Source organism: Neopsephotus bourkii, unplaced genomic scaffold (genome assembly GCF_033783945.1).
Source record: "Neopsephotus bourkii isolate Nb327-2 ecotype Australia unplaced genomic scaffold, CSIRO-AGI_Nbou_v1 NB_214, whole genome shotgun sequence".
NCBI classification, from domain to species: Eukaryota; Metazoa; Chordata; class Aves; order Psittaciformes; family Psittacidae; genus Neopsephotus; species Neopsephotus bourkii.
Window position 1 is genome coordinate 560,001 of NW_026900726.1, and position 23,884 is coordinate 583,884.

General features: G+C 41.4%; 1 protein-coding gene and 1 long non-coding RNA gene across 5 annotated transcripts in view; both read left to right on the forward strand.

The window, feature by feature from the left end:
• The window catches only part of LOC133207462 (uncharacterized), a 29,202-nt gene extending 15,935 nt beyond the window's left edge, over window positions 1–13,267 (forward strand). For 3 of the 4 annotated variants that reach the window (XR_009724046.1, XR_009724048.1, XR_009724047.1), the window contains 3 exons: window positions 1,857–1,948; window positions 2,629–2,965; window positions 12,572–13,267. This is a non-coding gene — a long non-coding RNA (uncharacterized LOC133207462). Of the gene's footprint in view, window positions 1–1,856; window positions 1,949–2,628; window positions 2,966–4,954; window positions 7,100–12,571 lie in introns of those variants that run through there. The other variant, XR_009724049.1, reaches the window with a different exon arrangement.
• Window positions 13,268–16,851: 3,584 nt separating this feature from the next.
• LOC133207468 (cell surface glycoprotein CD200 receptor 1-A-like) lies at window positions 16,852–23,426 on the forward strand. The gene is made up of 5 exons (XM_061344418.1): window positions 16,852–17,174; window positions 18,506–18,742; window positions 20,658–20,753; window positions 21,816–21,862; window positions 23,120–23,426. Exons 1-5 carry the CDS (start codon window positions 16,958–16,960, stop codon window positions 23,234–23,236), a joined length of 714 nt encoding a protein of 237 aa, XP_061200402.1. The 5' UTR covers window positions 16,852–16,957; the 3' UTR covers window positions 23,237–23,426.
• Window positions 23,427–23,884: the final 458 nt, after the last annotated feature.

Below are 23,884 nucleotides of genomic sequence, written 5' to 3' on the forward strand. Positions count from 1 at the left end.
GATTGGCATGAGAGAAAGTGGAAGGAGAAAAGAGGAAAAACCTTAGTAACCTTGCTTTGCTCTCTGAATTGTGCACGCTTTGTGCATGGCTGATATTTGTGTCTGAGCTCTCAAGTCAGCACCTATTACAGCTGTGGTGCCTTAAGGAAGTTTGGAAGCAACTCTGGAAACTCATGGCTTTGCCACACAGAGCCTGTACATTTTCAGTAAATGTGTCTGGAACGTTGAACTGCTTCCTGCTAATAGCTGCGATTTTGATTGCTTTAATGAGTTGCAGAGGCTGTGAACTGGCAGCTCTATTCCCCTTGAACTCACCACTATGCTCTATGCATCTCAAAAGCTGCTAAAAGAGCAACTGAACTCATGCTTCTTGTCTGCACTCTGAAAAGGAAACCTCTTCAAAGTCTTTCAAGTGTCCAAAAATTACTGGGTCATCTAAGAGAGGAATTGTTAGCTAAAGTGGCCTTAGTTGGTAAAAGCCAGTAAGATCTCCTGGTCCTGGGTAGCTGACCTAGAACTGAAAGCTTGACATCAAAAAGTGCATGGGGACCCTTTTAGAAAGCCAATAAAGAACTGAAAGGTAGGTGAAGAATAGGCATTGTAGTTACAACAACAGAGAAATCAACCAGACACTCAACTTCTTGCAAGTACAGTCCACACTGTGGGAATTTCTTTGCTGTACAGAAAAGTGCAGGTAAATGCTTCATTATCATTTTCACTCCCGCCATTTCACCCCCCCTCATCTACCAAAAAGAAGATCTGAGCATACCCAAGAGAACTGATTTAACTCACATGAGTACACAGAGTACAAGCACTGGACGATGTGGAACAACTGAAGACCTGCAAGGCTTTCTTCCAAGTCTTCATCTAAGGTGGTAGGTGAGAGGCAAAAAACCCCCAAACCCCAAGCAAACAGAACCAAAGCTGTTGGTTTTTATTTACTCATTTAACCTCAAAATCTTTCAAGGCACCCACCATTTGGAAAGTGGAGGCTGAGCACACCACTCATGCTTTTCTTCTTCCTAGAACCATGTCAAGCTCCATTTGTGCCTGGCACTGGAACATTTCTGAAAGAGCTTTGTTTTTCTAGGGAAAGGAAAATCCATATTTTGAGGTGACAAATGAAGCTCTACTGCCCCTTAGCATGGGTTTGGAACAGGAGGATGTTGTGGTAAGCATGATTTTTTTTTTTTTCCTTCAGAATTTCTCTCTTTTTTTTCTGATGACCACATCAAAAATCTGCTCAGAGTACAAATACACTTGTAATAGGAACTGAATTATTTTCATCATTGAAAAACGTATGCCAGTAACCTGTTGCTCTGTACATTCATTTTAATGTCCCGACACAGCCTGCTCGGAGCCAAGCTCTTGTCTATGCAAGCCAAACAATTTGATGCAGATGCCCTCTTGAGGAGAAGAAACAATTCCAAAGGAATTCTGCTTTTAGGAATTTATTGACAGTTGCTGAGTTCACCACAGCCTGTGTCAATAATTGTGTCATTGTGGTCTAAGTCCTAACTTTCAGCTCTTTTAGCTACTGCCCTCTGATCTTCAATAAGCCTGTTGCCTGCAACTTGAGTTTACAGGTAGCACCTGTGTGTGTTCTGGTTTGTGGTATCTATCATCTTGTTGGTTTGTTTGTTTCTTTTTTATCTCTGTCTTATCTAAACACAGAGGGTTACCTTGTGTTTTACAAGCTCATTGCTTCAGGGGAAGGTCCTTGCACTTTTGACTGCTCTGTAAGTGATAGGAGAGGCTTGCAGTACCAAGCAAAGTGATCCTAGCCCTCTCCTCTGTACCATGAGAAGAACTCGTGGATAACTGCATGATTTGTTTTCTTCTCTGTCATTTTTTAGTGCAGAAGATGACTCAGATCACAGGGTTCCTTGCCAGGCCTGGAGGCAGCATTTGGTGTTCCAAATGGCAGCTTTGGCAATGCTGGTATCAGGTAAGGAGCCCTGGCAAGAAAAAGCATGACGTTGGCACTTCCTAAATCCTGTTTAGGAGTTACTTGTTGTGGCAGAGATGCTGCCTGGATTATGGGAAGGAAAGAATATTTATTGCAATAAGCTTTCAGCAGGGCATGCTCTGCATGATGTTTCTCAGCCTTTTGTTTTCTCCATGATGAATTCTTCCCAGTGAGATAGGAGGCAAAACCTGGTCCCAAAAGAGCAGTATTTTGAGCCAATCAGTATTTTCATATTATCTTTCCATGGAATAATTCAATAATTGGTGAAAGCAAAAACCTTCAAGTTGAAGAGAAAAACCAGACAATCCCCCCAAAATCCTTCTCCCCTGATGCTTTTGCTGCCTTTTTTTGAAGAAAGGATGCTCTTCTCAGCTTCCATTTTTATGAAAATGAGAAACTTTTCAGACAATATTCTGTTTGTGTAATGCCTCTGCCACAAGGTTTGTGATAGGAAACAGATTTTTCTTCCTCTCATATGAGGGAAAATGTATTTTTTTTTTATTATGGTACCTGTTATCCTGGGCACTCTGTGCACATCTGGAGCATGAGATAGCCTGGACTTTCACAGCACATGAGTGAATGGAGAAGTATGGTGAGGGAGGGGGAGCTGGCCTGGTACAAAGATCAGTTCAGTTACTGTCTGCTCTGTTCCACCACAGATCACAGTATGCTGGAAGTCATTTAGGCATCTACCACAAATTACCTGGAAGAAGGAGAGACCGTGAATTTTAATTGCCTCATCAGGCATCAGCAGGATCAGTCGTCACAAATGGAGGCTCACTGGTATAAAAATAACAAAGAAGCAAAATGAGTCTGGGTTTGCAAAGGACATGGAAGGTTTGCACCACTCCTGAAACTTAAACCTCAAAAGCCACATCCTCCCTTGCTCTGAAAATTCAGAATATCAAGCAGACAGTGGCCACTCTCAATGCAGAGCCAAAATAAAGAACACTGTCCTGACTGCTCTGGGACTCTTTATTAGGGTGAATGTAACAGGTAAGCTCTATGTGTCCAGGAGCTTTCTAGCAGCAGGAGTTGTGAGATCACATCCTTGTCTCTGAAGCAAAATTTCTGCATGCTGAAAACGGTTCATGGAGATGTATCCTCTCCTCCTAGGGTGTGAAACTGAAAATGTTTGCTGCCACGCTGTGACATGTGGAGTAAGTTTCATACTCCTCTGTCTTTTCATCTGCGCATGCTAAATGCAAGACTGACATGTGAAGAAAAAATGTTGGGGATTTGGTTTAGATTGGCTGTGGATCTCTCAGAGCTAACGGGAATAGTTTCCCATGGGGTTTCTACTCTGAGCACTGTTGCCACAGATGAAAGGAATAGGGTGGAAAATGCGGTGTGGGAAAATATATGTCAGTCTTGGGTTAGCTGCAGGTCTGTCCCAGTTCACCCAGCATCTGCTCTATAGCCAGAGCTTCATTCACAGGTAGGAAAGTTCTTTTCTCTAAGATGGAGATCTGTGTATTTTCTTAATAGGGGACCTCTGTACGCAAACAGTGCAGCCTTATAGCCTCTTGGATGAACTGTAGTGTACGTAGACCTCAGGAAGGATTGGTGCTTAGAGGGAGTAGGACTTGAGATACGGCAGCCACCAGAGTTGTTTTGTTCTTATTGAGGTGATTTATTTCTCTCTTGCTTCATTACTCAGATTAAAAAGGGATGAAACGTGCAGTGGCAGTGCCCCTGTACAATAGTTTCTCTACAGGTCTTAACTGTCTGGTTATGGTATAGTGTCTTCTACTTGTGACAAGTGACTTCAGGTCCAAGCCTCCAGCAGAAGGGAATATATCTTTGGCATAACTAGCTGAGGTTCTCATCTGGTAGTTATAGTGGTGGTGAGGTACTAGAGCTCTTTTAGGATGGTTCTGATCAGGGCTAGGCTGAGAAACCAGCTTGTTATAGTGGTGGTGAGGTACTAGAGCTTTTTTAGGATGGTTCTGATCAGGGGCAGGCTGAGAAATCAGCTTGTATTCCTTCCAAGATGTTCCCAGGTTTGTTAAGACATAGGGATTATATCCATCTTTTCCCTTCCTGAAGGGAACATCTCTCCAACATATTTTGATTAAAAATAAAATAATAACAATAAAATTCAATTACTTTCCTGCCACTACGTTTTAGGTAAAAGAAGATGCAGTTCTGCAGACTTTTATTAGCATGTTGGTCATTATATCTGGTGTGAGTGTTGTCAATACCACAAAGAGGACAAAGGGTGACCTGAAACAGAACAAAGTTTTGAGGATGGATTCTGAGCTGGAGAAGATGTGGGCTGTGGTCATGATATCCTGGATAATTTTGTATGCCAAAGGTAAGAAGATTATCTCCATACCTACCTCCCTACCTCCATATTTCTTTTCTGGGGATAGAGCTTATGGCTGATTTTATAAAATCACAAGTCTCACAGGTGGATTTCTGGCATGGCCCTTATATTTAATGACTTCCCCTTTCCCACTGTAATAATTTCATAGAGGTTAGCAGGCTGAAACTCCCCAGGCGGGCAGATGAAATGGTGCCAACTAAGTTGCTTTGGTTTTGGTTTTCAGTGATTTTGCAGCAGGTGCAGCAGAGCTGGATTCTGGCCAACATCCACAGCAGTCACCCAACTCAGTGTCCAATTCGTGATCATGCCAAAACAGAATGCACAGAATGAGTACAGGACCATTGTTTTATGGACTTCAGATTCCTTCTGTGTGGCTTTTTGGGAATATGTAGCTGTGTGCTAATGTGACATAAGGTGTCTTGCAAATTAAACACTGAGGCTGAGCTCAGGCAGTTAATTTAGATATGTGAAAGTCTCTCGGCCAGATGACCACTCTGTATAACCTTTGAGATGCAGTCTTGCATCCATCACTTTTTTACCAAGCTTGTGTTTTACTGATTTGCATTTGTACATTTTGCTCCTGAACACCAGGAGATTTTTTTTTTTTTTTTTTTTTTTTTTTTACGTGTTCATCTTTTATTTTTCCCCCACTCAAGGGCTCATGCCGTGAAAACCCTGTCTGTGGAGTCTGGGCTGCTTTGCTTAAACAAGATAGTTTTCCTGAGATGCTGTAAGAACAACTTAATTTTATTGTGCATGATGAATGTCTGGGATTCACGTTGTGTTTCATGGCTCACTTCAAGCTTTCAAGGGACTTATTTCTGGATTTTCCGGTACTGGTTCTTTGGGATTATTCACTTTTCCTTTAGCCCCATCTACCTCCCGGGCAGAGAAGAAGGATTTCTTCCTGTCCTAGAACTGAAATTCTCTCATATCTAGTGTCAGTTCTTCCAGGTTTTGCCATCATCAAGGCAATGGACTTCTCAGTGTTGGTGCTCCTTGAAATGAAGAGATGGTTTCTTTCCAGCTGTACTTTCCGGGACTTGCCTCCCATAAGGGGAGGTTTTCCCTTCCTACTAGAGCTCTCTGTGTAAAGAAGAATTTCCTGGGTTCTCTCATCTGAAATGTCTTCTGACATATTTATAGTCTATCCTCTGTGCTCTTCAATTTGTTCTGAGAGAACTTGAAGCCCTCATTCAACTCTGGGCAGTCTGTGCTCAAGTGAGTGATGCACAGGAAGCAGGAATGAAGTCATTGTCAAGCTCCTTGTTTTGCACACAGAAAGCAAAACCAGGCATGTTTTACCCTAACTGTGGGATTTTTTTAAAGGCTATTTTGTCTGTAGTCTTTTAACTGTGTTGTGTCCCTCTCCCCTTTTCCAAGTATTTACGTAAATTTGCCTTCTGTGTAAGAGGTTCTCTCCTAGGACTTAAAATTTGGTACCAAATGACAAAGGGAAGATGGTTATATCTATACCTGTTTCTGTGGTTATGAAAGCTTGTCTGATGAGCGCTTCTGACCACTGCCATGTTCTTCAAGCTTGGATGTGTGTGTAATGTTTTTGAATGTCAAAACCGACATGTATCTATCTGCTAAATAAATAAGTCAAGTGATCATTTATCTCCTCATCACTTTGCCAGGTACCTGATTGTTTAGCATCTCTGAAGGGCTGCAATCGCTGCTGCTGTGGGAACCTTTCCATCAAAGGCAGCCTGATTTGGGATTCCTGTTGGAATGAAGGTGTGTGATGCAGCTTACAGAACCAGCTGCTTAAAGGGCATCCTTGAAGCTGAGAAGCAGTAACAAGCAGTCTTGCTAGCTGGGGGAAGGGAAAGAGAGTCAGGAAGAGCATTGCATGATCCTATGTTTTGGGCTCCACTGAACCAATTCAGACTGCAGATATTTTTAGCAGTGTCCTTCATCAGGTAGTATGCTGTACAATTACACATCAACATGATGTTTCTCATGTAGGTTGGTGTAGCTATGTTTCCACCTCCTGGCAACTAAAAGGAATAGCTGAAAGGAGACTAAAGAGAATCATGTTTTTATTTTGGTGAGGCACTAGAAAATGAAGTAGGAAGAAGCTCCTCTCTTCAGCTTGAAGAGTTTTTTAACTCTTCAAAGGTCAGTGTTCTATGCAAGGTATAAACATAGAAGCTGTTTCCAAATAGTTTGCTTGCACCTACTGTGAAAATCAGTGCTTGAAGTCAAAGGTCATAAATACAAGGTGCTTGCAGCAGGACTGAAAGTAATAAGATACCAGACAGTCATTTTATATTGAGGGAGGAAGCATGAGTGTATATTGATGGTAACTGGGCACAATAACAGCCTTAATGAAACTCCAATCTCTAAAATACCTATACATTCTGCCTATTAGAGAAAACAATTGTTACAGTGTAATGGGGAACACAGTCAAGACTTTAGGTATTCGATGAGGTAAGTGCCCTTCATTAACAAGAAAATGTTAATTTCCCTAATTAAAAATCTCTTTCAGGTGTCAGGATGACCTCTCCCTGTCTCTCTTTGACAACAATACAGCCAGAGCTGGGTTTTGTTTCAGGAGCTGATGACAAACCTATAGTGCTATTTCTTGCTCTTTGCCAGTCAATACCATCTGCTTATTTCACAGGAAAGACCAAAAGACCTTTTGGTAGCCACCTCAGAACTGCCTTGAATGAACAGGAAAAAGATAATTTTGAGTAGATAGTGAAATACGTGCTTCTAGAACCTATAAAGAAATGCATGGACTGCTAGTCTGAAACTTCCAGATCAAAATGTCTTTTTCAGTGAAAACTGATTTTCAAGCTGTCTAAATATGTTTGCAGCCAGGATCCCTTATGAGCATAATGATTTCACTGTTCCTTATGCCCTTATTAACTGCATTAAAGGTAGTGTGGGGAAGTTCTGTGGCACATGTATGTATGAGCCTGGTTAAGTAGAGGTGCTGGACTCGACAGTATTGAATCTGGACTTTGAGTGAGGTTGTTTTCTTTGTTGTTCAGTTGTAGGAACTCCCATGTAAGCTGCAGTCAGTGTCCACAGCTTGTCTTCTACATGATGTGTTGCAGCACTCAGGAAAATCATCTTGGAAGCCTATATATGTTGAATCCACATGTTCGAAGGTGCCTCTGGTGTATCCCTTTTGATGCACTTTTTAAATTCCTTTAGCCAGCGGCTGTTTATCATTACAGAAGTCATAAACTAGCTCTGACACTAAATCATGTAGAAGCAATGTGCAACCCAGATTTTTGTTGATGGAAACTTTACAAACACCCAAATAACTTTTCCTGTTTTACACAGCTCATGGCTCTCCAAGAAGGGAGCAAAGGAAGAAAAGAGGTGAGGAAAACGGAAGGGGGGGGGGAGCACTGCCAGGACCATTTTGCTCTCCTGTCTTCATTTTGAAGATAGCTGCTTAACCCCAAGCATTTGCTCTACAGAAAGGGTCCACTTTAATAAGAGAGTTAGACAGGAAATGGTACAAACTCAGTGACTCACCCTCATTAGCTCAGCATTCCTAAATGCCTTGTCACTTTAGTGCAACAGCTCTAAAAGTGTGTGCGTAATGCTCCATATCTATATATTGATTTTTATAAATACACAGGTCTGTAGCAACATGCATATACAAGTGCACAGGTACTTTTAGCAAATTAAGATGTTTTACATGTATTTTAAGTGGGTTGGTGGCTGTGCACCATAGCACAGGTTGTATAGGCTTGAGGGCAGGGGGTGGGAAGAAGGCTGTGGTCTGTGGCCTGAATGCATGCAAAGGCTCTGTGGGGAGTGTGAGGCTTCCTGAGTTCGCTTCTGACACTTCCTGAACATTCCATTGCTAGCTGACCTTTTTTGCGTCTTATTTCCCCCTCTGTCTTGATCATTTTGTAGTGTCTTGTCTCAACTTTTCACACAGGACCTTAGGACACTGAATAAGGAGCCAAAAGTCCTGATGTGGAGGCAGGATGCCTGGAGCAGGCATTGCTTTGCCACCTTGTCCTCAGGAGCTTCCCCTCTGCACTGTTTTTTAAGCCACTCTGGGAAGATGCGAAAATGAAGACCTTTTGCCATCAGTGCCCACAGTCCCATGACAGCATCAATGTTTGTGGGAGCTGACCTAACTTCATGTCACATTTTCCACCTATGGACCACTAGCTTACAAAAAGAGCAGGCAGTCCAGGCAGCTCAAACCTGAATAAGGACATGTTGTAGGACTGGGCTTCTCTGGGCTTCACACTCCCTTGCGTCAAGCATAGAATCTGTCAGAGGTGCTGATAACCATCTCCATTACAGGAAAGAAATGGGGGTGAGAAGTTTGACTGGAAACTACTGTGGAGAGTTTTTCTAAACCACTAGCTGACACAAAGCTATAGGTGTGAAACTGACTCAAAAGAAAGAGAGTTTATGACAGCAAAGAAACCTGTATGGTGAGGGGGGAAATGTGCAAAGCAAAAGCATCCCCTTTGGTCTATTACACTGCACCAAAAGAATATAGACAGTGATGAATGCCACCCTGACATAGGTGTCACAACTTTAGTTTGCATTTGAGAGGTGGGATGTGTAGTTTTTCCAACATAGGTATGGGTCCAACATAGGTATGGGTCCAATATAGGTATGGGTTTCTATTTCAGGTACACTCTGTTACACAAGTGATATGTTCTACTTGATGTAAAAATCACACAAACGAAAGTCTCTAGAGGAAAACTATTGAGCCTTCTCCTTTTCCATGTGATAAGTGGTATGGATTTCATGTTTAGAATTTTTGATCTAGCTGCTCTACAAAGACAGAAGAGACAATGCTTTCCTTTTCTAAACATAAAAAATAAATCTACATCCACGTGATGACCCTGAGGGTGTTTGAGTCTGCAGCTCCTCGAGTCTGGAGGAGCTGCCTCCTAGCTGAGTCTGTTGGGGATTCCTGAGACTTGTTGCAGGATACTCACAGCTCTCCACGGGAAGAAGAAGCTGTAGCTTTCAGAGAACCTCCCTGGGTGTGAATGAGCAGTGAACAGCTGAAACAGAGAAGCCTGGTATTCCTGACTCTATCCATCTTTGGCATTGCCTAAACCACGGCTAGTTATGCTACACATTAAGATTGCTGGGTGAGGAGGAACCATCTGGGGTTTTATTTCTGCCACACACCAGTTCTGCTATTTCACTTTTCTGAAGTGGGAATTATTTGAGATTTTCAGCTTATTTACATGCAATTCAGTGTAATTCCATCCTGTTTGTCTACGGAGTGGGAGGCCAATCTCTTCAGCTGAAAGATGAGGAGGAAACTTTCATCTGGGGAGCTTGAGATATGCACTGATTCTGACTGAAGTTTTTAGAGAGTTAAGCATCCACTGCCTCTTTTCTCTTCATCTCTGAATACTTCTTGGATTATCCATAGCTCTGAAGGCAGTGATTGTACTTGTGGGTTGTTGGTTCCCAGGTTCTACCTGGGAAACTGGCAGCAATGTGCAGTGGGTCAACAAGAGGCAGGAGTTAAAGGAGTTAAGGTCATGAATATCTCTGTTGTAGATAGATCTGGTTGCTAGTGTATTAGGATTGAGTGAGAAGTCCCTGAGGTTAGTGATCTGCAAGTGGTAAGGGGATTCTGTAGGACCAGGAGCAGAAGCTGTTGAGCACGGCCATGCTGGCGCAGTGACCAAACAATTAGGGGAAAATTAGCTACAGCTAAAAAATAAATCCTTTTCCTTGGTCTTTGGAAACGGCAATATAATTTCCTCTGGATATTTTAACCTAGAAGTGTCTGGTTTTAAAGGCTTCATTACCAGAAGTGCTTAGCCCCCATATGTTTGCTGACATTGGTGAATGCTGCAGATGGTTTATACCTGGGAAAGTCATGCTGTTAGATACATGGACCATTTTTTTTCCCCATACAACAGAAAATGTTGAGCAAATATCTTCTCTCTGAAAGGAAATAATAGGCTACTGGGGCTTCTCATTCATCCTTTGTTCCTACTATCCGTTTGCAACCCTGAGTCACAGTGCTTTCCGAAGAGGCTGGCTGCAAGGCAGCTACAGATGTGAGGTGTACAACTTGGCTCATGTAATAACTTCATGGGAGTAAGCTATTTTCTAAATGGGCTCTTGGTAAGAAGGTAAATATTTCTGAGCAGAGATGCCCACCTGCTTTCTTGAATTACAGCTACTACAGATATATAAAAAATCCCAGACAAAACACTCACCTTAGCTATTTATTTTTTCCTGGGGAAAAAGAAATACTTTGTTTAATGCTAGTATTAGTATTAGTATCTAAATATTAGTATCTTAATGAATTCAGACACCACAAACCTCTGTCCTGTGGGGGAGAAAGCTTTGGACCTATTTACCTTCAGGTGTATGTTACCAAAATGCTGCAATTTTGCATTTAATATAACTTGTTCATAATTGTTTTGAGAGTACCTTTTATTAGGCTAGTTTTCTCTCTCTTTCAGAAAGCCATCTACCCTCTGCTTCCCAGGCTGTAGGGAAAGCTTTATAGTTTTACATATTTGGAACTGAATAAAACTAGCTCACAAACTGGATGGGTTGAATTTCACAGCTACAAACCATCTGTGGCTTCTGCTGATGCCAGCAAGTATATGATAAAGAGGGAGCCTGAGAAGAAAATCCACTATGGAGGCACAGCTCCTCCAGTTGCTAACAGTGCTAACAATCTACTGTTGTGCTGGTAACAGGGCTTCATGGATGCATTTCCAGGGCCAGGGTATTTTTCAGAGAGTAAAAATGCCAGAAGGCTACAGCACTTCAGCAGCCAGACACAGATGGCTAAGAACAGAGCAAGAACAAAACTTCTCTCTGCTGAAACTTCTCAATTTCTGAGAATGAGCAGCTTTGGGAATATCCTCCTGCTGTCCCAGGACATTCAAGGTCTTCTTGTATTTTGTAACTTCATTTCCAGCAGAGGAACTTGAGGAATTGCTTGGGAGAAACTGGGCAGCAGTTGAGCCAAGTCTGTCCCCAGACCTGGTGCAAAACTCTCCACAAATAAGCTGCATGAAAAAAGCCTGGCCCCTGAGATGCACAGTGGATGCAGAGCCATGGACACTGCTGCTGCTCCATTTCTTCAGGTAACTCCTACAACTGAGAGGCTCAGTGGCTTGTGCTAAAAGTTTGTGGAGAAATGGGAGCGCCTCTTAAATTGCCATTTGAACTGCTCCAGATGTTTATTGCAAACGCAGCACCAGTGGGTAACCCCAGCTTTGAGAGCTTCCCATGTTCAGTAGGACAGTAAAAGTGGAGGCTGATGTGGGGATGTTGAAAATATGGCATAACCTGCATCTCTCACTTCAGAAAAGGTGTTGGCTGCCTGCAGGCTTCTGGGTTGGTTGTTGTGTGGTTGGCAATTATTCAGTGTAAGGGCTCCTGGTCTGCCTGAGATGACAGCAAACCCTGTGTGGGGTGCAAGGACTCGCACCTCCAGAGACCCTGCTTCCTTCTTAAGAGCTGAGTGATAGAGGAGCGTACTTTTGAGAAGAGAGGCCTTGGTGATGAGGTGGAAACATCGAATGCCTTGTAGTGGGTGCTGCTTCTGCATGAAGGCTTTGGCCACTGCAAGTGTGGGTTTGCATTTTAAATGATGTAGCCTTACTTTGCATAGTAGTTATCCTTGTACAAGAAGAAGTAGGAGAGTTGACACAGCCATGTGGAACTGCTTCCTCTTCTTGCAACCTTTTGGAGCCCTCCTCTGCCTAAAGACACCAGGTGAACAGACTTTAAAGGCAGAGTCTTCTCTACCTTTTAAAATATGCTTCTACTAAAAAGCAGAGTCATATTTTGCTGAGTTAATCATAGGAATGGCTACTTGACACGTTGGTTATTCTTTAAAAAGTGGTGATGACTGATGCACTGATTGATACCTGGTTCTTCATGATCTGCTCCTTCAGGTCATGTTAATACATATTTTTATTATGTTGGACTTTGCTTGTATTTATCTGATTTTAAAGTTGTGCTTTGTATAGCTCAAGGCTTGTAGTTTGTTTTTGATATGTAATAGCAGATAACTTCAGGTTGTGGTTTGTTCTTAATCTCAGAAAAGCAGTTTGTTTCCCTCATTTTAACTACGTCACATCCTATTCAGGGGAGTGTGCAATGAGATGGTTTGTTTTCACTTGGATCTTTCAAAGGGGGGTGGAAGCTGTGTCTGTGCATCAAGATCTCAGAAGCATTAATGAAAAGAAATCAATGAAATGTACAGCTGAAAACAGGGACTATCGGGGATGGACAGTCCTGAACTGAGATAGTTCTCACTTCTTTGCAACTATACGCAGGCCCCTCCTGAGGACGCCAGGGGAGCTCTCTGCAGTTCCCTGGTGCACAGGAGCTGCCTCGTAAGCAGCCACAAGGACCACCATCCACGCTGGAGCAGCTGCATGTGCTAACATCTCTCCACTCATCCCCAGAACAGCAAGTATCAGAAGACCAGAGCATGCTGGTGCTGCTGCCGTTCATCTCCCATGGCTGGAGGGCTCCCCTCCAGGCTGACAACCCGGTAACGTTCTTCCATCCTCAGTGTTCACTGGGATGAATCCAAGTGTGAGCAGTACTGTTCCCCAGCTGGAAGGCTGAGGCTAATGGAAGAGTGACGCATACATTGCATAGTCTTGTGCCAGCCACTGCCATAAAGGCTGAGTGAAAATTGTAATTTATTTTAATGTAGTTATTGAGGCATTTTGATTCCATCAAAGGAAATAACATGAGACAATCTACAAATATTCATTTGCTACTTTTAAATTGATTTGATTCAGCTGTGCTTGGTTTCTCCTTTACTTTGAGATTTCTCGCTTCCAGTCACAAGTATTCAAGGATTGTGAACCTTAAAAATTGCAGTCTAAATGCTGCATTTCACACATGAATATTTAAACAGAGTGATACACTTTGCTCTTTCTGTAAGGCCCCATTTTTAATCATTAATGCCTGTTCTTTTAAGCAAATAAACCCCATATATATGCAACTTGTATGCATTTTTTTTAAAAAAAAAGATAGCTCTCTGGGACAAGTTCCAATATGACAGTGTTCTGTTTATGAATATTTATAGAGCCATTGAATTCAGTGAATACTGCATTTGCTGATAAACACTGTGGTTTTACTTTTCTTTTAAAAGAGATCAAGAAATTATCTGTAAATTGGGTCAAATTGAGTACAGAATTCTGGTCAAAAAGCATTTATTTTATTTGTCGATTTAAAAAAAAATGAAAACTTCAAACTTTTTGATTGAAAGCAACTTTTGTGTGCATCATCCATCCAAATGACAAAGGAAACCCCAAACTTTTCAACAGTATTGAATAACATAAACCAAAACATCTAATTAGTGGAAAAAAAATGTATAAAAATTAAACTTAGGAGTTTTTTGAATGTTAAGAGCTATGTTGCCTGTTGCAAATTAATAGCAGAACACTGATCAATGTGGTTGCCCTGGCATTGATTCAGGTTTCAGTGCAAGCTTTTCATCCAGATACATCAGTGTTTTGTTAGAACTGTGAAGAAAACCATTAGGCTGTTGTCTAATGTGCATACACATTGTGTTGTGTTTAAGAAGGTACTATTGCCTCTTGCACTCAGTTCATGAATGTGGCAGCATTCGTTCTTTCTGTACCACAAGTATTCTGGTTTTTCTTCTGTGCATCAGGTGTCCTCACTTGATGTATTTTACATTTAAAATGAAATGTTTAATGCAGCATCACTGAAACCTGTTACTTTTACAGCAACTGATAGCAGATCTGTGTGCACAGAACCCTGGCTGCCCTTTCCTCCTCCTTTCAGCACATACTGAGAAGCATGCCTCTATTTAAATAGGGGTGTGAACAGGATATGATCTAAACAGACCAGAAGCAAAGTCCTGTTGCAACACATATGATGTTTCTGAATCAACCATTGCACTAAGGTACTTGTTTGTCTGGTGTGTATTAGGTTTTGACTTGAGAATGAAAACAACATATCAGTATTTCCCATGGGATGGAAACACAATTTTCCAGCCATCTCTAGCTGCATGTGACTTATTCAAAAAGTAAAAGAGGTACTAATGATGGTATAAAGGAGAGAATGAGAAAACATCTACCAATGAGACAATCTGAGGAAATGCAGAGGTAAGTGGTGGAAAATGAGACAGCTTTACTGACAGGCTACACAAGAGGCTCCAGGCAAAAGCACAGCCACTGTTTTTTGACAGTAGCATCAGCAACTGCTGCCAGGACATGGCTACTGTAGTGTTGTGAAAATAGGCAGATACTCTGAGACTTCAGCTTTATCCCCCAGCTGGCTGGGGACACAGTGGTGCATTGGTTGTGAACCCTTCTGTGACAGAACCAGCATGAGCATCTACTGCACTAGGGTGCTTGTCCCTGGGATCTGAGCAGAAAAGGCTGGAAGCTGACTGCAGGAATATATATGTATATTGTTCACTATAGTGTAGTACAAGTTTGCCATGCCAATTTGGAGTCATTTACATAGGCTATCTGACTGTGGGAAAGTATCAGTGATGTTCTTAGCCAAAGCCATGTTCAAGCAACAGCTGAATGGGTTTACATCAAAATTCTTCACTGAGAACCATATATATTTTGATGGGAAAGCTTTTGGTTGGCATGGAGCTCTGGCTTTGTGTGAACCAGAAAACAATGTGTTGGGATGATGTCACAATGTCACTGTCACAATGTTACAAATGAACCAGTGCCCTTTTGCCAAAAAGGAGCTGGAAATTTGTGATATATGGTTTGTTAAAAAGTACATATAGGTGTAGAATAGCGTCAGTTACCAGATGTCTCTTCAGTTCACTGTGTATGAAATCAGGAAACAAACTCACATGCTTTTGATCTCTTGCAATAGTATAGTTGCCCTTTTTGTTCTGCTACAGAAGTAGTACCCTTCTACTACCCTCCAAGAAATTAAAAGCATACAAGAGTTAGGAATCATTTCTTTGTCAAATAGTCAATGAAGTCTGATGATGTCTAAATCTTCCTATACATGCGGAATACCGATTATTCAGAAAGAGTTGTAGTTTGTGCATGTTTGCTTTAAAAAAACCTTTTTTTCATCTTCTGTAGGTAAGACTATGAGATGGCAGCAAGAGGTCTGTAGCTACCTTTGTGCTAGACAACTGGGCATGAATAGTGAGCAGCTAGAGATGGCTGTAAATTCCTGCAGATCTCCTGTAGAGATGTCTGTAAAAGGAGGGGGCTGGTCTTTTCTCCCCAGTAAGAAGTGATAGGACAAGAGGAAACTGCCTCAAGCTGCAAAAGGGGAGGATTAGACTGGGTATTAAGAAAAGAATTCTTCATCAGAAGGGTACTCAGGCATTGGAACAGGCTGCCCAGGGCAGTGGTAGAGTCACTCTCCCTGGAAGTGTGCTTAAAACCCATGTAGATGAGGCCCTTGGTGACATGGTTTAGCAGTCGACTTGGCAGTCCTGGGGTAATGGTTGGACTTAAAGGTCTTTTCCAACCTAGTTGATTCTATGATTCTGTGATAATGGTATCAGAGAGCCTGGATTTTAAAAACTGGTTTGTAAGCAGTAGTGTTTTCTTTTTCTTTCAAAACCCTTTTGTTTTACTTCAGTACAAAAATGATACTTGACACGGGGTCTTATTTAGAACTTGTGTTTTCAAAGGAAACTGAGGTTTTACTACATGCTCCCTTTGAAGGGATTTCCACAACAATTTGTGACTACATGCCATTTTCTTTGCCTTCACTTTATGCAGTGCTGATTCCTTCTGCTAAAGATGGCTCAGGCATGGGCAGTTCTGGCTGCATTTCTTCTCTTGCTGATAAATCTGGTTAAAGCACCAGGTAAGTATGAAAGAGCCAAAAACTACGTGCAGGACACTTTGTTACTCTGTATTTCCAGCTTACCAGTACACTGAAACTTCACAGTTCATCAGGGGGAATTTTTCTTACTGATTAACGTGAATGCAAAGAGTGATGTCACTTCAGCTAGCAAAATAACTGTGTGCCACGCAGAGTGGCATAGGAAGATATATCTGATGGGAATTTAGCACAGATCATCTGAAGACGCATCTCCTGTTCAACTGAGACAGTTTCTAGTAAAAAAGGGATCTACATATGCCCCTTACTAAATTTGCCTCGTAAAGGTGATCTTGGGTTTTAACCCTGCTACAGTTACATGTTCCACTGCTATCCCCCTTTTTACTTGCACTTTAACCAAGGTGCTTACTTCAGTAAGACAATAATATTTTTGAAGTGGTTTCCCTTCCCTCAAGGCTGAATCTTGCCTTCCCAATCAGTTTTACAAAGCCCAAGTTAGTGATAGAAATTTGTTGCCTAAAAAAGAGATGGAGGACTTGTAGCTCATCAGCATGCATCACATACCTTCACAGTGTCCATAGTGGAGAGGCATCATCTCCACTGTGTTTCCAGACTTCAGAGTAACAGCAGGAATCTGGACCTGGAATTTGAATACTACTTATATGTGTCTGCTCAAAGTAACATTTCCCCGGGGCTGTCAGCACAGTAAAGAAGTAGAAATGCCTAAGTGTGATGAAGCCAAGAGTTTCCTGTCTTTGACAATGGCTGTAGCATCATTTTTGATGCCTTTTCTTCTTATGCAGCTTACAACAACATGGCGAGTGTCGAGGCTGGTCATGAGGCTATATTGAGTTGCCCTTATGTCTCCAAAGCATCTTTGCTAATGGTGAATATGGAAGATGAAATGCAGCACTTGCTGCCTGTTGGCCTATAGAAGTGATCACAATGACACAAGGAAGTTAAACTGCAGTGAGAGGAAGACGTGGAAATATTCACCTGACAGTGACCCTGATCTTCGTATTTACCCTGTGACCCTTGGAGATGAGGGGAATTACACCTGCGAAATCGTCAGCAGTGCGGGGAATTTCGTTTTTTATTCCTTTCTGACTGTGATAGGTAAGAAACACCTTTGGGGGTGATTTTTTTTTTTTTGTGTGTGTGTATGAAGATAAAAATGATTTGATTTGGTGATAAAAGACCTAAATTAAAAATAAAAGATGTAAGCTGACTTAGTCTGTCTGTATGGAGAAAGGAAAAAAGCTTGAGGAATTACACCTTAGGAGTTGGCTGTTCTATGGAGAATCAATCCAGGGTTTTGTGTTCTGTTTTTTACCTTCTACCTCAGGAAAATGGAAGGTTTTAAAAGGCACAAGCCCAACAGTCTGCAGTTTCTGAGGGGGTTCTTTGGGTGTAACATGTGGTTTGAATGTTGTATGAATATACAACCAGGAGTATACTTTTGGTTAAGCTAATGCAAACAGAAGATATCAAATAAATACTGCTGCTATGTGCTAAGCAAGAGGATGCTTGTCTGGGTAAGAGCTCAATAGGAAGGAAGCAAAAGTTTCAGGACACTATCTGAAAATACTTCACTCTTCCAGAAATACTGAAAGCTGTCTATAAGACTGCATCACTAAAATAAAAATTGAATTAATCTATTTTCAACATAGGCAAGAACAAAAGAATATTAGGAAACATAATAAATACATCAAATAATCTTTTTAAGATAGGCAGGTAAACTGTGTAGGTTTCCATTAATTAAAAAAAAACAAAGGAACCAAAACCAACATAAGAGATTTTGTGTCTGGCCATATTAGTTAAGTCTTCTGAACACAACTAAGAAATCTGGGAAATCAATTCTGGTACTGTATAATTGCTATTATTAATTTTTTGTCACTTAGTTTATGTATCTTTTTGCAGGGTCTTGCCTTTCTGATACTGTCTTAGGTATTGTCCAAGCCTTGTCCTGTTTTGTTAAATGCAGACTATGAGTTGTTTTACTCCAGGCAGAACAGTTTTGTCCAATTCCTCCTTTATTCCCCTACTATCAAATTCTTGATTCTACTACACAGTCTCCTAAATATCTCAGCTAGAGCTTCAGCAAGATGTGTTTTCTTCAGTACACACTGCCATGCTTACAGATCTTCATTTAATTCACTTCTCTCTGTCATCCCCATCTTCTGTTACTCCTGTAGTCACCTCTTGGATGACATGGAGAAGCAGTACTATCAGATTCAGTTAGCTAGTTTTGGAGATATTCACCTTGGACTTTTTGCTGTCTCTTTTTTCCCTGAAGATCATTGGTGCTAATATTCCAAACTATTTTCAGATCTCTTGAATTGGTCATGCAAAATAATAAAAGCCCCACCTATTTTTAACTTTCTCAATGGGTGATTTTATGCTGAACTAGAAAAAATGGTTGTGGCCTTTTTCCCTCTCTCCTGTAGTCCCTCCCACAGTGGCTCTGACCTTTGACAAGAGCACAGGGGCAGTCTGTCAAGCGTCTGCTGGAAAGCCAGCTGCTGACATCTCCTGGATTCCTCCAAATAACGTCAGCACCAGTGAAGTCCATCACCCCAATGGGACAGTGACCAGAGTGAGCTGGGTCAACACCACGCTTTCCACTGTCACCTGCCTTGTTACCCACCCAGCTACAAACCAGAGTCTGTTCCTAGACTTGCCATGTAAGTCACATTCTCCTGCATCATTATGCTCTTGGGCTTCATTGTGCTGTTCCCACTGAATGCCAGGGCTCTGCAGATCATTTAGTGGGGTTATAAGCCAAATTCCTATTGCATGTTGACAGAGAAATTAATAGTTTTGAGTGAGTTTCTATCCCTTGCTTGCTTCTTTCTTTCCCTGTTATATTTTACAAGAATTCCTTGCTCTTCTTTTGGTGGGTTGACCTTGGCTGGCTGCCTTGGTGAGCCTGGTGCTCACCAAGCTGCTCTATCACTCCCCCTGCTCAACAAGACAAGGGCAGAAAAATAAGATGAAAATCTCATGGGTTAAGGTAAGGACACAGATTATTCACCAGTTACTGTAACGGGCTAAACAGACTGGACTTAAGGCAATAATTTATTGACAGTAAAATCAGAGTAGGATTGTGAGAAATAAAAGCAAATCTGAAAGCACCTTCCTCCCACCTCTCCCTTCTTTCCAGGCTCAGCTTCACTCCCAGCTTCTCTGTTCACTCCCCTTGAGTGGTATTGCAGTTTAAGCCCAGACAGTAACTCAGAATCACGCAGCCGTTACTCACCCCCTTTCTTCCTCCCCCAGGTGGGATAGGGAAGAGAATCGAAAGAAAATCAATCAACAGGTTGAGATAAGAACAGTTTAATAACTAAAGTAAAATATACTACTACTACTACTAAGGGAAATAGCAACAGAGAGAATATAAAACTAAAAGGGGAAAGGAAAAAACAACAGTAACCAGCAGTGATGCCCAACACAATTGCTCACTACCCGCTGATCAATATTCAGCCCAACCCGAGCAGTGATTGGTCCCTTCCAGGTAACTCCCACCAGTTTCTATACCGGGCATGATGTGCTGTGCTATGGAAAAAACCCTTGCCTAATTTGGGTCAGGTGTCCTGTCTCTGCTTTATCCCAGCTTCCTGTGCCCCTCCTCACTGGCAGAGCATGAGACTGAAAAGTCCTTGATCAGAGTAAGCACTACATGGCAACAACTAAAAACATCCTTGTGTTATCAGCACTGTTCCCAGACTAAAGCTAAAACACAGCACTGCACCAGCTACTAAGAAGAAAAATAACCATCTGAAAACAGGACAAGTTTTGACTGGCTCAGCAGCAGTTCTGTCATTGGCTGTCAACCAGCTGACATTGGCTCTGTTGGACATGGGGGCAGCTTCTGGCATTTTCGCACAGAAGCCACCCCTTCAGCCTCCCCACTGCCAAAATCTTGCTTTGCAATGTGACACATTGCTTTGGTAACCTTTTTAATCACCAATAGCAGAAAAACTGCTTTCAGCACCCACCGTGATACAGCTCACTAATTTTGGTGTGAAGCTTTATATACTTGAAGTTTAATTTTGTCCAGTTTCCCACAGTGGTGATGGTCTGGAGAAAAATTCTTTGGACAATGTCTGTCTATGACTTTCAAATTATCTTTCCCAGGGCCAAAGGTAGCAGAGGGCAAAATTCTGGCTCCCAGCTGGCAGCGCTGGAACTGTTAGAAATCTGTTCCAGTAGGATTTGTAAGAACAGCTAAATAAGTGCTCATAACAAAAATATCTCAGTAGAGGCATGAAGGACAGAAATCAGCATAGACCAGCCATTAATAACAGCATTTTGCAGGATTGGCTTGTCATTTCTATTGTTGCAGGGCTAGTATCATTTGAAGAAGAGGAGACTGTGCAGGCAGATGAGTTGAAAATGAAAGTGTGTTACACACAAATGGCTGGGTTTGTGAGGCAGCTTCTTATTGCTGGTTGCCATCCACATCTCATTGGTGTCTCTCAGCTCATTTGAGCTGTGGGGGTAGAGGATTAGCTTTCTGCTCTGGGTAAGGAGCTAGTAACATCATGTAGGCAGTCAATACTGACATTTAGCTTTGTAACTAGTTTTCTTATTTCTCAGATACTTCCCCCAGGCTTGCCTTTTTTCTGCTAGGAGGATTTGCATGTGTTGCTGTTGTCAGTGGTATGACATTATGCCTGTTTTTTATCGGCAGAGGTAAGTCATTTGATGACCCTGAAATGTATTACAGTTCCTTTGCTGACTATATGTGCAGGTACAAGCATATGTACTTCATTGCTGAGAGTGTCGTGGGAAGCGTGGATTGAGGAAAATGTCCATAGATGATACATTGTCCTTTTGGAAATGTCTGACAAAATAAGGGGTGGAACTTTAAAATGAGTCTGGAGTTTTGTCAGTCATAGTTACTATGATATTAATGCATTATATATATGGCAGAGAGCCATCCCGGGTGAAGTAGGATTCTTTCTGAGAGTATGGTAGGTTTTGAAGTTTTAGAACTATTTTGATTGTTCTGCATTTACTGATAGAAAATTCTATGCATAAGAATGACAGTTCACAAACTAATCTAATGACTCGGCACAAACAAGCTTCCCATTTCCATCAGCAGTCATAAGTTTTCCCTTGAGCAAGTGTAATCATCCCTCTGGTACACTCGCAGTTTCTCAAGCTGTATAGATTTCACAGACACTGCGTCAGGCTCATACTGAGAACTCAGATACTTTTGCTACTCTTGGAGTTGTGTAAGACAGCTGTGATGGGGTATGAATAAAGTGAAAGTCCAAGTGGGGGCTTAAAATGGGAGGAAGTAAGAATAGCAGGATGAAGACAAGAGCTTTTTCAGGAGAGCAGGACATGGTACACTGGGAGAAGGCGATGTAGAGGTGGATAAACTGTAAATAGAGAATATGTTTTTGGGGCAGGTAAAGAGAGGAGAAGACATGCTCAGACGGGTTCCTTAGCCCAGCATGTGCCTGCAGAACTGAGGAAAAAATGTACCTGTGTCAATTCAGTCATATCTCCCAAGGTGACCAAAAGTTTCAGTGAAGGGAAAAATAAAACAATAGTTCATTCAAGAGTAGGGCATAAACCAGTAAGAGCTTAACTCACAAATGTAACTTTATTTTCCATTCCAAACCAGTCTATGATTTTGAAGAAAGTCTTTCAGCAGCTGAGGGCAGCGAGAGGAGAGCTCTAAACACCACAACTGTGCACCTTGCCCCACGAAACCATTTTAATTTACTTATATCCTATTTTCAGCTCTCCGGTTACACAAATTGGCACACAGGTCGGCAGCGCCAGTTGCAGTAAGTGGCCTTTTTTTTATATGCATTTGCACTTTGCCTTTTTTTTTTGTGTATTCTTCACTAAAACATGTAATTTCATTGTAGTGCGTCTGCTCTGACAAAGCTCTCATTTATCTCTGTCTGTGCTTGGAGGGGGAAATGAGGAACAGTGTATCTGTGAGAGTGTCTATTATTTGGATGGTCCTATCTTCATGTATCTTCAGAGTATCCAAGTAGTTAAGCACTAGATCGAGAGTGGTGTAGTGCATTTTCTATCTAAGAAGACTATAAATCACATTTACAATGCTGGTGTTAAAGCTGAATTTTAAATCTCCCAGAAGTTAACGTTCTCACATTTCAGCTTCTCAAAGTAATCTAAACTCTGATGTTTCACTGAAGAATGTGCATTGGTGTTGATGGCAAACATTTGCCTGGTTAAAGATCAGATGAAAATAGACACACATTTTACAATGGTGTATTTCCTTATGCTGTATTAGAGACAAACACAGCTATGAGACTTTAACTTTTTAAGTTGCAGTTCAAACACTTAGAAGCTAGGAAACAGCAGCAGTGATAAATTTGCCACTGCAACTTCCTTTCTTTTTTGTTGTGATACATATTTAGCAGCATGATAATATGCAGCTCTTTCCTCAGGACTTCTGCCTCATTTAATGCATACTGAAATAGCAATTATTTCATATTTTGTTTTCTGCCCACAGTTAAATTAATGGCTGTATGCCTTGTTTGTTGCAAACTAGTCAAGAAGTGCTCTGGAGTTAGAGTGATTAATTTCCTGATATCCCCTTCAGTGGCATTCAAGACAACTTGGCTGGTGAGAGTGGGAGTTGCGAAGATCAAAGTCAAAAGCTTCCAGTAATTTTAGGTGCTTAAACGGGATTGCCTGTGGCCTGACTGTTCTTTTTCAAAGCAGTTAGGATTACAGAACCATATTGCTCATTATTATCCATTTTGCTGAAGATACCAACATTTCAAAATCTGCTTTCAATTGCATTAAGAAAAAAAAAAAGATTCAAAGTTGTCCTGTTTAGACTTTATGAATGTGGTTGCTGCATCCTTCTGTCAGTCTGGGTTTCACCCTCTGTGGCCTATCCCTTCGCTCACAAAGCTTAGAGAAATAATTGCACAGTTTTTTTGCAAAAGTAATGTTACCTACCAGATCTCTTCTGGTCTTATTTTTTGTTTGGACTCTATAAGTATGATAGTTCTATTAAATTCTACAGTGTAATGCAATGGTACATGTTTTTCTTTATGTTGCAGACTAAGAACGTCAGGTCCACACCATCATGGGTGAAAATGGAAGCAGTCAAGCCTCCTGTCTTATCAGAATGTATCTACCAGAATTACAGTTCAAGAACAGTATATAAGAACTATTGACAGCCTAGGCACAAGCAGTCTAACACCAGCTCAGCCACTGATGATACTCAGTTACCTGTACTTCAGCTAACAAGTCTCAGACCGTACCACATTGCACACCAGCAGAACACTCAAAGCTGCCCCACAAAAGCATTTCTTTCCTGACCAGAAGAAAGTGGTTTACCTGTTTTAGTAAATTATTTCTCTCTTTCTCAAAGTAACAATACAGCTCTTGAAACATTTGAAACTTCTAAGGACCAAGTTAGTTTAATACCTATCTAAATGTTGTTTGAAAATGGACTCTGAGGTATGTGCTGTCTTTCCTCAAATTAGCGATTGACATACTGTGCCAGAGGAACAGACTGCTGGTGAAAATACAGCACATTTTCCATTTTAGCAACTGGATTCTTTTTGTAATTTTGTGTTGGAAACCAGGAAGTGACATAGGGGTCTCCCAAAATACAGAAGGCCAAAGAAACACATCCAACAGAAATGCAGAAATAAGAGTGTGGTTTTTTTGTTTTGTTTATTTCTTTTTTTTCTCCTGGGTGACACATGGCACCTGACATGTGGCAGCTGAAAATCTGGTATTCATCATCTTTGTTTATTTTTATTTTTTAAATGTATTTTTTCTTCCATTACACTTTCTGTTTTCATTATAATTGAAGA

What these genes read in the sequence shown, in the direction of transcription:
- LOC133207468 (XM_061344418.1), top strand. Translation starts at nt 16,958, where the DNA reads ATGAAATGCAGCACTTGCTGCCTGTTGGCCTATAGAAGTGATCACAAT. An exon ending in TTCCTTTCTGACTGTGATAG is followed by an intron (nt 17,175 to 18,505) that starts GTAAGAAACACC and finishes TCTCTCCTGTAG; the next exon opens with TCCCTCCCACAGTGGCTCTG. An exon ending in GGTCGGCAGCGCCAGTTGCA is followed by an intron (nt 21,863 to 23,119) that starts GTAAGTGGCCTT and finishes TTTATGTTGCAG; the next exon opens with ACTAAGAACGTCAGGTCCAC.